This window comes from Scyliorhinus canicula, chromosome 12 (assembly GCF_902713615.1).
Source record: "Scyliorhinus canicula chromosome 12, sScyCan1.1, whole genome shotgun sequence".
NCBI classification, from domain to species: Eukaryota; Metazoa; Chordata; class Chondrichthyes; order Carcharhiniformes; family Scyliorhinidae; genus Scyliorhinus; species Scyliorhinus canicula.
The window spans coordinates 144,622,159-144,640,640 of NC_052157.1; the positions used below are offsets into that span (position 1 = coordinate 144,622,159).

The window sequence follows — 18,482 nt, forward strand, 5'->3', positions numbered from 1 at the left end:
TAAAAGCAATTTGCAATTTGGGCCCATTTTAAAACCATCTGCTTGACTTGCCTTCCTCGTTTGCTTTATTGTGCTCATTTCGTCTTGTTATGCAAAGTGCTGCACGTAACTGAATGTATTATCAGGTGAGTGGCTACTCTGCATGAACCCAACAGAGCACTACAACTGCTTTTACACTGTTTGTGAAACCCTGTACTAACTCTGGTCGTCGTTCCTGACACACGGCATCAGGCACCTGTGCAAATCAAAGAAAAATACTGCGGATGCTACAAATCGGAAATAATCTGACCGTCAGCAGAAGGGCCGTTTAGACCCAAAACGTTAACCCTGTTTCTCTCTCCATAGTCGCGGCTAGACCTGCTGAGTTTATCCAGCAGTTTTCTGCTTTTATTTACATACGACTGCCTGCCACAGAAATGAAACCAACCAGCAGCATTTACTCAATAAGGAAAGAACTTGCATTTATAAAGCACCTTTCATGATTTCAGTGAATATTAAAGAATAAATATATTGTACACATATAATTTGCAGTATTCTCAGTCAGGGCCCTGTCCTTTGCATTGCACCTTTTTCAATTAAACAAAATCTTGGGGGACAGCCATTCCCTGGTTGATTCTCCGTGGCAATGCGGTGACCAATCAGTGTTAACCTGCCTGGTTTGAAATTAAACAAAAGCTTGGCAGTTATTTATTCCCTGGTGCATTCTCCATGGCAACACCTCCGGCAACAAGAGTCCACTTGCCAACCAATCAGCACACTCTTCTCATGCAGTTTAAATTGTTGTTCACTTCAATTGGTATTTTTAAAAAAATTTAGAGTACCCAATTAATTTTTTCCAATTAAGGGGCAATTTAGCACGGCCAATCCACCTACCCTGCACATTTTTGGGTTGTGGGGGCAAAACCCACGCAAACACGGGGAGAATGTGCAAACTCCACATGGACAGTGACCCAGAGCCGGGATCGAACCTGGGACCTCAGCGCTGTGAGGCCGCAGTGCTAACGCACTGTGCCACCGTGCTGCCCCAACAATTGGTATTCTTACAAATCTGTCCTGATGAGTGCAAGATGGAAAGATTCAACAGCACATCTCTTTTTTTCAGTAATGCTTAAGTTCTGCACTATAAAGAGACTAATGGATGTATTAAAGGGGAATCTAGTTAAGCATATGCGACCCCAGCTAACCCAACAATGGGATGAGTGTGGTCAAGTGTAACCTGCCAGGTGCTGCCACTCCTCAGTGCACCCATAAGCGCAGCTCCACTGCAGCAGAAGCAGAGGAAGAGCAGAGTTCACCCCGAAGAGAGGACGCATGACCCTTAGCCATTGGCACCCTCCCTGGTACTCTGTCCCTCTCTTTACTTTTAAAATTTAGAATACCCAATTAATTTTTCCAATTAAGGGGCAATTTTAGCGTGGCCAATCCACCTACACTGCACATCTTTGGATTGTGGGGGGTGAGACCCACGCAGACACGGGGAGAATGTGCAAACTCCACACGGACAGTGACCCAGGGCCGGGATTCGAACCCGGCTCCTCAGTCCTAGTGCTAACCACCGCGCTACGTACTGCCATCCTCTGCCCCTCTCAAGATAGAGGCCCCACCAGTGACACTATCTGCCAGCCCACTCCACATGACCATCAACTGTCACCAAGCCTTCCCCCCGATCCCCTGCTATCATCCATCCTGCCCCTGGACTGCTTGCCACAGCCCGTGTGCCACACCCAGGACCCACAGCACCCGACAGCTATAATCCCAACAGGTGCCCACTCTCCTCACCCAGCCCTGTCCGTGGGCCCTGCTCGCTGGCATACCACCAAGCATGGGGACAGTCAATGGCACACAGTGACCCCCCCCAACCCACAACCTGGTGTTACCCTACCGGTGGAGTATCACCCAAGGCAGGCACCCACAGTAGACCCCATTGGAGGGAGCAGGACAGGGGGCACAGAGGGTATTGCTGACATGGGTTGGGGCGGCCACTGGTACCCCAGCTGACATGGATGGGTGGTGTTAGAGATCCCGGCCCCCGGTGCTATTCACCAATGGGGGAGGGATGCAGTGTGGGAGGCAAAGTGTCGGGGCTGATCTGCCAAAGGGGGTGGGAATGGGAAGGGGGGACAAGAGGAGGCTGGAGCTGCAGTGCAACCCAGAGCCATTATGTATCCTGCTGGACCAGGATGACGGTGGGAGTGCTTTTTTGGTTTTATTTGATTAGAGTCCTCAATTTTTTCCAATAAAGAGGCAATTTCGCGTGGCCAATCCACCTACTCTGCACATCTTTGGGTTGTGGGGGGTGAGACCCATGCAGACATGGGGAGAACGCGCAAACCCCACACGGACAGTGACCCAGGGCTGGGATCGAACCCGGGTCCGCGGCGCCGTGAGGCAGCAGTGCTAACCACTGCGCCACCATGTCGCCCAGGATGTACGATTATTCTTCATGCTCAAACAATAAGAATAAATAGGCCAGCAAAAATAATCTGGCATTAATACAAGAATTAGCACTCCTCTCAGTAACCTCTCAAAGAGGTATTTGTGCAGTCGCCTTGAAGTAGAGTTACCACCCGAAGTGGTGGCAGCCATTTTACACAAAGGAAGAAGCAATCAGGGGGACGATTTAGCAACTCTTCATTTCTTCTTGGGATGCGAGCGCATTGGCAGTCCCTGTGGAGGAGAAATGTAGATGCACCCACAGTGTTTTCAGGGAGTTCCAGGATTTAGACCTAAAGACAAGTGAAGGAAGGGCGGGATTATTCAAAGTCAGGAGGGTTTGTGGCTTGGAGGATATTGTGCAGGTGGCGATGATCCCATGTATGTGTTGACATTGCCCTTCAAGATGGTGGAGGCTGCGATTCATAAAGGTGCTATTGAATGAGCCTTGACAAGGAGCTGCAGTGCATCTTGTGGGTGGTCCACATTATTCCCAGTTGTGATCAGCTGGCCCAGTACAGAGCTGGACTGAAATGGAACCTCCACAACCATGAGAGGCCTTGGCCTGCACTAGAGAGTGCACTTGCCAACTGAGTGCTCAAGGTCAGTCCTCTTTGAAACTTACACGTAGAACTACAAGGAATTTAGATTTACTTCCTTGCAGTGACTCATTTGTATCATTCTGCCCAAGCAGGACAAACTAGTCTGAACCAGGAAACCGTACATTTACTGAGGGTGCTTGATCTTTTTTTAAATCTCTGAGCCAGTTAACAGGGTATTGCTGGTATTTGATGATGATACCATTCTAACATCTGCAGGAAACCAGTTTCTCTTTACTCACTATTTAAACCCTTCATATCAATTCACAATAAACAGCATCAAAGCAATTTCTGAAATATACCAGCACCTGCGTTTATATAGCACCTTTCACAATTTCAGGCCTCTTATGAAAAATGAAAATCGCTTATTGTCACGAGTAGGCTTCAATGAAGTTACTGTGAAAAGCCCCTAGTCGCCACATTCCGGAGCCTGTTCGGGAGGCTGGTACGGGATATGTATCCAATGAGGTATTATTTTGGAAATGCAATTGCTTGTGACATAGGAAACGTACATTTGCTCTGGTTCACAGCGCCAGGCTCCCAGGTTCGATTCTCGGCTTGGGTCACTGTCTGTGCGTAGTCTGCACATTCTCCCCATGTCTGCGTGGGTTTCCTCCCGGTGCTCCGGTTTCCTCCCAGAAGTCCCGATAGACGTGCTGTTAGGTGAATTGGACATTCTGAATTCTCCCCCTGTGTACTCAAACAAGCGCCGGAGTGTGGCGACGAGGGGATTTTCACTGTAACTGCATTGCAGTGTGAATGGAAGCCTACTTGTGACACTAATAAAAAGATTATTATTTTTTTAAAATTTAGAGTACACAATTCATTTTTTCCAATTAAGGGGCAATTTAGTGCAGCCAATCCACCTACCCTGCACACCTTTGGGTTGTGGGGGTGAAACCCACGCAAGCACGGGGAAAAGATTATTATTAAGATTATTATTGATAAAGTCATATCCCAGACAAGGGGCAATATTTTTGGGGCTCCAGGAGAAGAGCAGGGAAATGGGATTAATTTCTTCAAGATCACTCGGTTTCAAACCTCCTGGAATTCTTGGTCCAAGCATGAGAGTTGAATTTCCAAGGAGAGGTGAGAATGATAGCCCTTGACATCAAGGCAGCTTGTAACCGAGAGTGGCATCAAGGCACCCTCACAAAACTGGAATCAATGGGAATAAGGGAGAAAAGCCTCCACTGGCTGGATTCACACCTGGCACAAAGGGTAACAACGTGGTTGTTGGAGGCATCTCAGTTGTAGGAGTTCCTGGGCCAACCCTCAGCTGCTTCATCGATCAATGGACCTTCCCGCCATTATAAGTGGGGTTGTTCACTAATGACTGCACGTTGTTCAATTCAATTTCAATTGCAACTCCTCAGATACTGAAGTAATCCATGCCAACATGCAACAAAATGTGGAGAACAGTCAGATTTGGACTGATAAATGGTAATTTGATACATTCCACACAGGTGCCACACAAGTGATTATCTCCAACAGTAGTCTGTCTCCCCGGCAGATATGAATCCTCCACTATCAACATCCTGAGGGGTTATCATTCAGCAGAAACAGAACTCGACAAGCCGTATAAATAGTGGGGCTATGCGAGCAGGCCGGAGACTGGAGGTTCTGTTGGGAGTAACACCCCCCCCCGACTCCCAAAAGCCAGTCCACCATCTACGAGGCACAAGTCAGGAGTGTGATGGACTACTCTCCACGTGCCTGGATGAGTATCGCTTCAACAACACTCAAGAAGCTCAACACCATTCACAACATTAATAAAAGCAAAAAACTGCAGATGCTGGAAACCTGAAATAAAAACCGAAAATGCTGGATAAACTGTAGAAGAGTCGCATGGACATGAAGCATTAACCCTGTTTCTCGCTCCATAAATGCTGCCAGACCTGCTGACTTTGTCCAGCATTTTTATTGTACCATCCAGGACAAAGTAGGTCAATTGATTGGCACCTCATTCACCACCCTTTACTTTCAATCCCTCCACCACCGACGCACAGTAGCTGCAGAATGTACCATCTAGAAGATGCATTGCAGCAACTCACCAAGTTCCTTCTACAGAACGTTCCAAACACAAGGGGCGGGTTCTCTGATCCTGAGGCCAAGTGTTGACGCCATCGTAAACGCCGTCGCGGTGTCAGATGGGCAACGCGGGTCTGCACAAGCGCGGCCGCTTGGCCCACTCCGGGCGGAGACTGCGCCGACTGCGTCATCACCGATTCTCCGCTCTCCAGAGAATCGGCAGACCGGCGTCGTGCAATTCGCACCCGTCCCGGCAATTCTCCGGCCCGGCCTGGGCTGAGAGAATCCTGCCCAAGACCTCTCGCCATCCTGACTTGGAAATATATCGCCATTCCTTCACTGTCGCTAGCTCAAAATCCTGAAACACACTCCTTTTTATTTATAAATTTAGAGTAGCCGATTATTTTCTCTCTTTTCCAAGGGGCATTTCAGTGTGGCCAATCCACCTACCCTGCACTTCTTTGCATTGTGGGGGTGAAACCAACACAGATACGGGGAGAATGTGCAAACTCCACACAGACAGTGACCAAAGGTCGGTATTCAAACCCAGGTCCTCAGCGCCGCAGTCCCAGTGCTAACCACTGCGCCACATGCCACCGTGGAGCTCACTCCCGAACAGCACTGTAGGTGTAACTACACCACAGGGACTGCATAAGGTCAAAACGACAAATCACCAACTAATTCTCAAGAGAATCTATAGAATTAAATTCCTGCAGTGCAGAAGGAGGCCATTTAGCCCATCGAGTCTGCACCAACTCTCTGAAAGAGCACCCTAACTAGGCCTATTCCCTCACCGATCCCCGTAACCCCACTTAACCTGCATATCTTGGACACTAAGGGGTAATTTAGCACAGCCAAACCACCGGACCCGCATATTTTTGGACTGTGGGAGGAAACCGGAGCACCCCCTTTGAGAGCGTGCACTGGGGTGAGAGGCTTTCTTCTGTGCTTCTAATTCTAGTATCTTTGGCGGACAGTATGGTGGCACAGTAGTTAGCACTGCGACCTCACGGCACCGAGGTCCCAGGTTCAATCACGTGTCATGTGAGAGTACCTTTAAGAAATGGATGTTTAAGCAATGTACCTTTAAGAAATGGAGCAGCTCATATTACTGAAGTGATGTCAGAGGGTGGGGGTAGCTGAGTTGAGCTCACTTCTGCTTTTTGGAGTTTTTTTTAAGTTTCAGTTTTGAGAAAAAGAGCTTGGGTGAGTCTGTGTTTGCAGTGAGCTGGATCTGCTGTGATCTCTGCCAGAAAAGACTATCTCTGAATCATTTGGGTGATTTAAACTCATAATAGTAATGTCTTTAACCTGATGTGTTTCTGTTAAAGATGTTAAGTTTTTTGGAGGTTTGAAGGAACATTTTGAGGGATTATTTAGTGTTGTATTATTTTCGGGGTTATCTTGGAGAAAGGGGCGTTAAGGGATCCGGGGTGTTAAGGGGTCCAATGTTTATTTAAAAAGGTTAAGTTGAATTCATGAAATAAACATTGTTTTGTGTTTAAAAACCCACGTGTCCATAATTGTAATACCACACCTGGAGACCAAGCCGTGTGCTTCAAAAGCAACAATACATTAAAGGGAGAGGTTGGTTGAACTTCATGATACATTTTGGGGTTCTGAAAACACCGCTCCAATAACACACGGCTCTGGGTCGCTGTCTGTGTGGAGTTTGCACATTCTCCCTGTGTTTGCATGGGTTTCACCCCCACAACCCAAAGATGTGCAGGGTAGGTGGATTGACCACACTAATTGCCCGTTAATTGGAAAAAAATGAATTGGTACTCTAAATTTATATTGCAAAAAAATCTTTGTCACAATGCTGATTGTCTCAAATCCCTTTACTTGGAGGCTTTCAGGGTTATTCACTCTCGGGTTATTCGAACAATAATTGTTTCAGTGATGGAGAATCTCCAGCTGGGTACAGCGTGGAGTTAGTCTGCTGCACTAGGAGCTTCCATCTCCAGGCTTTGGTGTCAAACTGGCTTACAATATGGGCTGATTCTGCAACACCATCTCACCCCCTCCCGAGTGATACAACAGGGTTGTGCTAACGTAGATGTCCTGCCGGGTTACTTTGTTACAAGGCAGGATGAATCATGACGGGGTGCTTTTGATTTGTGTCTCGGACGGCAATGGAAATCCGGAAAGGTAAATATCTTCAGAAGGTTCAGTGTTTAATTGTTGCGCGTGGGCAAGCGAGTAAAGGATTTTGTCTAAACCAGCACAGATGGGCGAGGCAGATCGATAGTTGCGGAGCAGTATGGACCTTCCCCGACTGCAGGGGAACATACAAATTAGGAGCAGGAAAAAGGCCCTTTGGCCCCTCGAGCCTGCTCTGCCCTCAGGAAACCTTCACTATTTGAAATATTAAAGCTATTGCATGCTGGCCGTTGTTTCGCTGTGAATTAAGTTCACATCGAGACAATTTCACAATACGAACAGACCAGATTCTACAGCAACAGGAGCTGCATCTCATTATTCTTCTCTAGTATCGAATGGTAACTGCAATGCAGTTTTTAAAAAAAAATTTAGAGTGCCGAATCATTTTTTTCCGATTAAGGAGCAATTTAGCGTGGCCAATCCACCTAACCCTGCACCTCTTTGGGTTGTGGGGACGAAACTCACACAAACCCGGGGAGAATGTGCAAACTCCACACGGACAGTGACCCAGAGCCGGGATCGAACCTGGGACCTCGGCGCCGTGAGGCAGCAGTGCTATCCACTGCGCCACCCTGCAACGTAGTTTTAACCTAAAGAACATGTAACAGCCACTGCCTGATAGGATACAGGGACCGCAGAAAGGAACCCGGCACAAGTGACACTTTCAAAAATGATGTACATCCATTGGGGAGGGATGTAGACAAGAACAAGAATGATCCCAAGTGTAAAAGGGAATAGTTATGCAGCGGGATTAGAAATGTTTACAATAAAACATATTGACAATAAAGCATTTTGGGACATGCTTCAGTTGAAAGGTGCTACATTAATGCAGCTCTCACTTATTTATTTATTTATTTATTTTTTTTAAAAAAGGCCCTGGTGCCAGTTTTCTTTATAGGAACATTTATCCGACAGGCTCAAAAATTAAACAAAGCTTTGTATGAATACACGTTTTATTTTGAAAAAGACGACGTACAGACAATCATCCCTTGTTTGTGGCTTTCAAACACGACTACTTCAATGATCAAACAACAGAGCTAAAAAATAAATAGCTTTAGATGGGAAATTATACATGGGAATCAGGTAAAGCAGAAGACTGCTTGCACAAATTCCAAATGGGTTAAACGGACCCATAAAATGGAATTACATTGAACATGCCATTGAGATTTTTCCAGCTTTTCATTGATATTTAATACAAAAAAAAACACTTGAGTCCCTATTCTACTACAAAACAGTTGCAGTTCTAGATGTGGTTTTTATTTAAAATATACAGCTTTAGAAAATTCTTCTGTTTTCAAAAACGGTGAACGTGGACATAAGACAGTTTGCACCCAGTCAAGTTCAAATGTAGCAAAATATTCAAACCTCTGAGAGGGAACGCAGGGAGAGGGATGGGGGGGTGGGGGGGGGGGGGGGGGGAGGAACCGTCTAGTATTAACATTATAGATTAGTCACTTTGACTAAACACATCTTTGAATCTTGGCCTTTACTTCTTGAGTGTATCACAAACAATTTAACGGGCGTTTCAATCAACCACAATCAAAATGGCAACATTATGTACATAAAATGACATTTTCCTTGTAAAGAAATAACACTGGGATGGAAATAAGAAAGTGTCTCCTAACCTCCCCCTCAAAATGTTTCCTTCCCCCACTGTGTTTTTCAAAAGGCTGACGGAAAACTGGCTACAAGCACTCCTGTTATTTTCTTTTAAATGCAGTGGAGAAAGCTAGCACTTTCCTTCCAAAAAAGAAAATCAGTTTAACGTTAACTAATACTGGAGACTGGGTTTTGTACAGTTTGACCTCCTGAGAAACCAACTCTGACCAGCTTAAATTACAGTACATAGGCAAAGACATACAAACCCTTTTTGGCAGCGCTAGAATCACCCCTTCTATCTGGTCGGCCGTTACTTACTGAGGGAGAGGTTCTGCCCAGTCCCCTCGAATGGAAACCTTTGACAGTGCCCAATCCCTCTGAATCTGCACCTTGTTAAAAATATGTCCTTGGTCAAAGTCATAGCGGAATGGAAAATGCCGTCTCCTAAACCCAAATGCATCTTCAGACTTCAACAAACGCACCCCCCCCCCCAATCTCTCTTCTCCCTAGCCGCCTCCGGTTTTTCAAACCTATCCTATAATATGGGAATATTCATCAGGCTGACTTGTGGCCATACAGCTTGCAAAGCCCCCCCAAAGGAGAGAATCGGATGGCTCTGAGACCATAGGTAGTGAAACTATGGCAAATCAATAGACACACAAGTTGAAAAAACAACATTGTAGAGGTATTCTTCGTCTCCCTGAAGTGGGCAGACCCAGTATCTAAATATCATGCCAATTTACACATGCACAATCGGCAATGTTCATAGTGCACAGTGGAGAAATCTCAAAAGTACCTCAGATATTTTGGTTCTCGAGCAACTCGCTTGTATCACAATATATATGCCTATGTGTATATTAAAAAAAAAGCTTTTGAGGATAAAGCAGGGGCAGCTGGCCTATTTCCTTCCAGACTATGCTCATGCTATAATCTTCTGTGGGATCTCCACTGAAGCTCGAATGAAGATAGAATTGTCCCTGATGTAGTTCCTCTTCTTGATCTCCTCGTGAGAAATGAATTTGGGGTATCCAAAACCAAGTGTACTTTCATCCATGGAGTTCCTGGAGTTTAGAGGCTTCTGGAAGTTCTTCCAGTTGGGGTCAGGGGTGAAGGTTTCTGTGATGTGCTGCGGTTTCGAGAGTGACGGGTCACTCTGGTCCATTATGGAGAAGGTCACCTTGTAAGCAAAGGGCCACTCCAGCAGGTTGTCGTACTCGCCGGGCAGGACACGGATGTAGACTGACAAGTGGGTCCCCTCCCCGCTCCCGTTTCCATTGAGGAACGCTGACACCTGCAGCTTGTAGCCATAGCGGTGGGTATAAAACGGGGGGCTGAAAAACTCATAGTTGTTGCGCAGTTTGGTTTCCTGCAGCTTGCGCGAATAGTCGGTTATCTTCCAGATCAGAACACCATCACTGCCAACCGAGAGTTCCTCCACTTCGCGCCGTAGCTCCAAGATATCCTGGCGCTGGCGATTCACAAGGCTGCACATTATATTCAGATGCATTTTCACACTTTCATCAATGTGTCTGCTCATTGCAATCTTGTGGCACTAGAATGGAAGACACAAAAGATTCATTAATCGGACCCTCAGCCATTTTCTTCTAGGTCACCCTCTGAGTGACTGTGCATTCATATGCAAAATAATCAAAATCAAAGGCAATATCAACTGCACAAGTCAATCACTGATCCCTTCAATTTTCTGCCCTCATTCTCAGAGGTCGCCTGTCGCCGGGGACACAGGTTAGCACTGCTGCCTCAACAGTGCCAGGGACGTGGGGCGAAATTCTCCCCTACCCGGCGGGGTGGAGGGTCCCGGCGTAACGGAGTGGCACCAACCACTCCGGCGTCGGGCCTCCCCAAAGGTGCGGAATTCTCCCCACCCTGCGGGGGGTCGGAAAATTCCGCCCGTGGGTTCAATTCCAACCTCGGGTGACTGTTTGTATGGAGTGTGCATGTTGAATTGGCCATATCAATTACCTCTCAATGTCCAAAAGGATAGAGGTTAGGTTAGGTTCGGTTACTGGGTGAAGGCGATAGGGTGGGGGCCTCACCCTAGGTAGGGTACCCTCTGAGAGGATCAGTGCAGACCCGTCGGGCTGAATGGCCACTTTCTGCACTGTAGTGATTCTGGGTTCATGGCCGGCACCGTGAGGCAGCAGTGCTAACCACTGCACCACCATGTCGCCCTGCTCTGCCAGCTATTGCCTTGGCTCAGATATCAAGCCTAATGTGGGTTCGATTCGGCACTGAGTAAGGACACTTGTTGAACAAATCGTTTATAAGCTCATTTATAAACGGTTGATTCATCCAAGTTAAGACACCTCACTTCAGCATCTAGAAATGCAGAACACTTAACGTGAGTCGGTATTGCCTTCCTGCCAGCACTCAAAAAATATACGTAACTAAGGCCTTTAATATAATTCATCTTTTGTTCACAACACCATGACATGCAGGTCAAGTCCAATGCTTGGAATAATAATTTGGACTGAGAAATCAATATTAATCTGGGCATTCGTCTTTCAATACTGCAAACGCAGAAAAAACGTTAACACTGGGCCACTGACACAGAATCCATGTCTTCCTTCATTCTGTTCATTTTAACAACGAGCAGTGATTTGAGAATCCTGACTTCCGATGTTGCTGCCCCCTCCTCAGGAGGCATCAGGATTATTAATAAACTTAAAAAGTATAATTACGCAGCCTTCCCATCCTTCCCCCCCCCCCCCCCCCCCCCCCCCCCCCCCCCCCCAACCCAAGCTTATCAGGGCATGTTATCAGAAGCTTTTCCTTTCGTGCAGTCAGCTGTGAACTTTGACAACCCCATTACACACACGACTGACTGCAGGTCGTGTTCACTTGAGCGGCACTTAGAATAAAACTCCCACCAAATAAATTAACAGTTTCAGGCTGTGTAACCTTGACGATGTCATGGCCCGGAGTTGAAAAGAATTTCAGTTTGCCAACATGCTGAAAGCAAAAAAAGATTCTCTGGGTGCAGCACGTGTAAAAGGAATGGAATGACTGTGGCCGTGGCAACCAGAGGGGGCTCAGTGCAAGCACGGGGGCAAATGGAGCCTTTCTGTCAGGGTCTTGTCCAAAACATGCAGGGCATTCAAATCGAATGCAATTAGTTACGGGAGTGGCATCAGAAGCTGGGCATCACGGGGCACCACGGTGGCGCAGTGGGTTAGCCCTGCAGCCTCATGGCGTCGAGGTCCCAGGTTTGCTCCTGGCTCTGGGTCACTGTCCATGTGGAGTTTGCACATTCGCCCCGTGTTTGTGTGAGTTTCGCCCCCACAACCCAAAGATGTGCAGGCTAGGTGGATTAATTACCCCTGAATTGGAAAAAATGAATTTGAAAAAAAGAAGAAAAAAAGAACCTGGACATCACTTTGCTGAGAATCCACGGTGTTGAAGGTGCACCCAAAACAAACTGGGATTCAAGGACGAAATTTCAGCTTTTCCAGACGGAACAGAGACTCATTGTTGGGGAAGTCTACTCCTTTCAACTTTGTTGAGTTTCACAGGACAGCACCACAGTGGGTGGTGCCTGCTGAACATCAAAGAGAGTTAAGTGCTGTCAGTTTCCAGCTCAGCGTGAAGGGGTGTGATTGGAATGCAATTAACTCTCTTTGATGTGGTTGATGTTTGTAAGCATTGTGGTTACAGCAGTTATGGATTACTCATCCATGAAGAAGGTGAATGAAGCAAGGCTCACAGCTGTTTTGTGGAAGCTGTCAATCACAGCCCACTAGCAAAAATGAATGAATGGCTTGCAGCTGAAGGATCGGAGGGGTTTAACTGGGTCACAGTTGTTCTCTTTCCAGGAATGGAATGGATACGTGGTGCTTCCAGGTGAGTGTTACCACTGTCATGTTTTTCACTGCCCCACGTCTGGACTGCTTTCTAGCTTCCAGACAGTTGTCTCTTTTCTTGGGGGGGGGGGGCTTTTGTTAGCAGGTCCCAGTGAAAGGGCTCTCTATTTAGGTGTCCCCGGGGAAGGGTATTCTCCCTATTAAGGAGTCCCGAAGGGGGTGGGCTCCCTATTCAAGGGGTCCCAGTGGACGGGGGAGTCTCCCTATTGATGGGCGGCACAGTAACACAGTGGTTAGCACCGTTGCTTCATAGTGTCAGGTTTGATTCCCGGCTTGGGCCACAGTCTGTGTGGAGTTTGCACATTCGCCCTGTATTTGCTTGGGTTTCCTCCGGGTGCTCCGGTTTCCCCCCCGAAAGACGTGCTGTTAGGTGAATTGGACATTCTAAATTCTCCCCGTGTACCCAAACAGGCGCCGGAATGTGGCAACTAGGGGATTTTCACAGTAACTTCATTGCAGTGTTAATGGGCAGCACAGTAGCATTGTGGATAGCACAAACGCTTCACAGCTCCAGGGTCCCAGGTCCAATTCTGGCTTGGGTCACTGTCTGTGCGGAGTCTGCACATCCTCCCCGTGTGTGCGTGGGTTTCCTCCGGGTGCTCCGGTTTCCTCCCACAGTCCAAAGATGTGCAGGTTAGGTGGATTGGCCATGATAAATTGCCCTTAGTGTTCAAAATTGCCCTTAGTGTTGGGTGGGGTTACTGGGTTATGGAGATAGGGTGGAGGTGTTGATCTTGGGTAGGGTGCTCTTTCCAAGAGCCAGTGCAGACTTGATGGGCCGAATGGCCTCCTTCTGCACTGTAAATTCTATGATAATTCTATGACTTATGACACTTAAGGATTATTATTATTTAAGGAGTCCCAGTGGTGGGGGTGGGGGGGTGGGGGTCTCTGAATTTAGGGAATCCCATTTGGGCATCTCACGATTTAGGCCTGCTAAATGAATGCAAATAGTTCATTAGGACCCATTAATATCCTCCCACCCCCAGTGGGGGGGGGCCGGTGCACTGTAGTCGATTTGGCGCTTGGCACGAACCTCAATTTCAGTCGGACACCCGATTCTCCGCCCGATCCGCATTGTCAGCATCGCGGGGCAGAGAATCCAGCCTTGTACACATGTGTGTATATACTATATGTATGTATGCATATTTACAATATACATGTGTGTGCATATATATTGTAGTAAAAAAAGCAGCAACTGGAAGTATTTTGGATAATTGAGGGTTGGAGTTATCTGGCTTCAAGCAAATCTTGTTCAGCTCTGTTTAATTATAGCAATGGTTGTGTAAAAATTCTACTGCTCTAAAAATAGCTTCTGTTCAGATCCATGGGAGTAAAAGCTGAAACTGTGTCGGGTGACAGATAGGGGAAGGCTCGTTTCTCCAGCTGTAACAAAATCACATCCACACTCTTTACAGAGAAGAAAGCTTCTGCCATGTTTACCGTTTGAGGGCCTGAAGCCAAGATTTCAGTTTTGTTCTTACCCGATGTTTGCAGCCTGCGTCCTTGAAGGGGCAAAGTACCATGGCGGTGTTGCAGTTGTCTCTCAGGTGATTGGCAAGATCCTCCCTGGCAACGTTTGACACTCCGCACTGGTTGGGACAGGCTACCGGGTATCGTGGGCATTGATATTGGTGATTCTGTTCAAAACAGTTTGAGGACAAAGATCAGGTTGAGTCAGTTATAGGTTGATTTTGCCTCTCTCAATATATCTACTGATGCACACTGCACATTTGCCAGAGTAAGTGACCTGTACTCACTCCTCAACTGCTCACTCCCTTGGCAGGGAAGTGTCTTTTTTAAAAATAAATTTAGAGTACCCAATTCATTTTTTCCAATTAAGGGGCAATTTAGCGTGGCCAATCCACCTCGCCTGCGCATCTTTGGGTTGTGGGGGCGAAACCCACGCAAACACGGGGAGAATGTGCAAACTCCACACGGACAGTGACCCAGAGCCGGGATTGAACCTAGGACCTCAGTGCCGTGAGGCAACCGCGCTAACCCACTGCGCCACCGTGCTGCCCTAGCAGGGAAGTGTCTTAATTGTGTCCCTTACTACTCCGTCTTTGACTGGAGATTCAGTAGAGACAATAATAAAAATAATAATTTTTATTATTGTCGACTCCGCACAGACCGTGATCCAAGCCGGGAAGCGAACCCGGGATCTTGGCGCGGTGAAGCAACAATGCTAAACACCCCCCCCCGCCCACATGACAGCGCCCCGTTCACCCAGTCCATCTCGCACTGCGCAAGTGGATCATCAGGGCCCCCTAGAAATTTCTACTCTTCCCGTCACAAATGTTCTCTCTTCCTCTTTAGAAAGCTCCCCGTGGCACATCCAAGCAGCTGTTTCACACCGAGGGGCCTAGACCACCAATGTCGACAGCCTATTTCACCTTGTGAGACCACGTCTTCGCCTGACATCCACACAAACCAATCAATAGCAGTCAGGCGAGGGGACCTGGATATGCCACATCAGCCCCCCACAGGAAACAATCTTTGTCTACCCTGTCAACACCCTTCAGAATCATGTATGTTTCAATGAACTTTTCTCTCATTCTTCTAAACTCCAGCGAATATAGACCCAATTACTCAAGCTCTCATAGTGGACAACCGTATCTTACCCCAGGGACCAATCTGGTGAACCTTCATTGTGCTGCCTACAATGCAAGTAAGTCCTTCCTTAAATGTGGAGCCCGAAATAGTATTCCAGGTGTGGTCAAAGCCAAAACCCTGCAAGACTTGTACTCCAAACCCCTTGCAACAAAGGGAAGGCGCCATCTTGCTGTATCTGCATTCCTACCACTGCCCTGCCCAGGAGTTTATGAAGCACCAGCTCCTACCAGAGTGTGCACTTGGGTTCTATCATCACATTTATTTTGGAATCTGTTATTCATTCAAAGAATGTCAGACTCTAATCTTTCTGTACACCATGAAATGATCCCATGTACCAGAAAAATACGACATTAAGTAACTGTGAAAATCTGTTGGATGTTTTCAAATGCCTGCTTCATTCACCCAGAGAATCTGAGCGCAGTTTTTGGGGGGGGGGGGGGGGGGGGGGGGGGGACGGGGACTCGCAAAACGAGGAAGACGAACCTGTATCGTATCGAACACAAACTCCTTGCCGCAGAATTTGCAGGGCTGTGTGCGCTTTGGACAGTCTGTAAGGCAATGTTGGGAAAGCAGGCGCCTCATCATCCTGGCCCCGCATTTGTTTTCACAGTACACGCTCTCCTGAGGGCAAATTCCCTGGTGATTCTGTGGGAGAAGTGAACCACATGAGTACAATTCCAATTCTGTTTGAAGAGATCAGAGAGCTGAACATTTGCAAAGTCGGTCAGAAATGAATGATGCTGATCCGTAACCGCCCCCCCCCCCCCCCCCCCCCAACTATTAAAAGGTGGATAGAAAATGAGTTACGGATTAGCTCGTGAGCTGTGAAAAAGAGTGAGGGCTCCGTGATCTTGTTCTGGGGAAATGGGCCATTAGAATGCAAACGAGCGGGGGATTTCGATCGCGTCTAGCTATCTGGGTTGCAAATACACACACAAGCTCCGAGTGTGCCTGAGTCCTGGGTTGGCCATAATTCCCATGATCCTTTGCAGGTGGCCATCTGAGATGGCTACAGTCTCCAGCCTGACACAGTGCTAGCCACCCCCAATTCCTAAACTGGAATGTGGTTGAGGAGTAATCTCCTCAACCATATTCCATTTCAAGCAATTAAACAAGAAAGGAATGAGAAGGCCGGCGCAAGAGATAAAATCAGAAAGGACTCCAGGCTCTGGTGGGTTAGACACTGGCCTTTCACCTCCAGAATCCAGCCCGAGCTAATGCGATGCAAGTCATCTCGATCCGACAGCTGCTGTGAGGCACGCAGGGGCCAGATGGCAGAGCCTCACAAAGCGCACAACTGGTGGAACAGCTCCAACAGCGTTTGGGCAACTGGAGCACAGGCAAATTGGGCTGTTTTAAAACGATTGCTCACAGGGCCTCGGCTGAAAAGTTCTGGTTTAGGTCAGAAAATTGAATAACCACCTCTGGTCAGAGACCAAAGAGATAAACGCCGCGCCTGACTGCACACTTATCTCATTTACTTTATTGCTTTGCCAGGGCTGTAATAAGTGGAAACACTATTGGCGGCCTACAACGACGACACTTAACTACCGAAGTAGGGAAAAAAAATCCCCTTGTAAAAAGAAAACCATTCAATTGATTCAGAAAGCAGAAAAGGGCTTTACTTTGTGCACAATCGCACTGAAGAAGTAGAGATCTAGATCGATGAGGCTGCTCCATCTAGCTCCCTTACTCTCTCATGCCCTGATTTGAATTTGGAAACTGAGTGCATCTTTAGCGCAGGTTACAAACACCGGATTATGCGCAGCACCAAGGGTTCATATTTGGATCGAGTGCGTACAGAAGCTTAAGTCGCGCTGCATTCAAGTAGGGAAGGCAGTTACAGATCATTTTCAGTCAAACAAAGGCATTGCAGCCTGACTACAGATACTTAATGACAAATTAAATTATGGGAAGAGGCAGTGCGGTTTTTACATAAAAACACACACACTCGAGCAAGGAACATGAGAAAAACAGCTTGTGCTTTTGAGGGTACCCTGAGAATTACTGAAACATTTGGGCTTCAATTGTCTAGCTGAGAACAAAGCTCCCACGGGGTCTTTTGTTGACTCATCATTCCAGCACATTCTACTGGATTTATGTGCTCTCTTTCATCGGAGTGGAGCATCAAGCGAGATCCTATCTGAGTCAACAGCTATGCAATGTGCAAAAAATGAATCTGAATGCACACAAAATGCTTCTTGCTGCAGCACAGTCTAGGTCAGTGCTCTCCAGAAGGTTAGGTGCTATCCACATGTGGCTAATTTGGAATCCAGATGTGGCCAATTGCATTTCTGATGAGAAAATAAATAGGCCGGGATATTGAACATGTGATCTCAATCGTCATTCACATGGTATGCACACTGAGAGATTTAACCTTCTTGTATATTTGTTGCTTTGAAAAAGAGCAGTTTTTTGATCAACCTTTTTTGATCATTGGTTAATGAATGTCGGCAGATGCTCGTGAAGTGAATATGCATATGTGAAGTACATTTATTTGTGTTACCCAGGTATTTGCTGCTTTAATTAGTGCATGTGGCTAAGATAGGCGTTGCTGATGCCAGACCTGCAACTTGTCAGCACTTTGCATTGATCAACACAACACTGCTCTGGGGTCCTCACCTCATAACCTTCCCCAGTGAAGTCACTGCCACAGTATTCGCACTTGACGCGACGCTTCGGACAATCGTGCTGCAGGTGTTCAGCTAGGTCCCTCCTGCTCAACTTGATTGTGCAACGGTTTGGACACGGTATCACGTTGAACGGGCATGTCGAAAGATGGAGCTGTAAAATGTAAATTAGAAAAGAAAAAGATTGGAAACGGTCACTCACCAAAAGCGTGGGATCCCAAATGGTCCCCGGGGGCTCACCCAGTTAGTAACTGTGCCAATCAGACTAATGGTCCCTTGGTTGGCGTACCCACAAGGCACCCAGCAGCACTACCAGTGTAACCCTGCTCAGAGGGAAGTGAGGGAGAGGAAATAATTGATGCTATTGGTCCTCTCCCCGGTTGTTGGGGTATTGGCAAGGACTTGAGAACAACCCCAATGTTCATTACTAAGGAGTACAGACTGATGGGATAAGATCCTCAAATAGCTGCAGGTGTCATTGCTAAAGGCAGCTGAAGCTGTCTCAATCCACCTCCCAATGGTTTGGCTTAATA

General features: G+C 47.1%; 1 protein-coding gene across 1 annotated transcript in view; it reads right to left on the reverse strand.

Moving 5' to 3' along the window:
* Positions 1-8,627: 8,627 nt before the first annotated feature.
* The window catches only part of LOC119974963 (TNF receptor-associated factor 4-like), an 84,644-nt gene continuing 74,789 nt past the window's right edge, over positions 8,628-18,482 (reverse strand). The window contains exons 4-7 of the mRNA XM_038814353.1: positions 17,942-18,103; positions 15,803-15,964; positions 14,188-14,343; positions 8,628-10,377 (exon numbers count right to left, since the gene is read on the reverse strand). Coding sequence (XP_038670281.1) covers positions 9,745-10,377; positions 14,188-14,343; positions 15,803-15,964; positions 17,942-18,103 — 1,113 coding nt within the window. The 3' untranslated portion in view covers positions 8,628-9,744. The remainder of the gene's footprint in view (positions 10,378-14,187; positions 14,344-15,802; positions 15,965-17,941; positions 18,104-18,482) is intronic.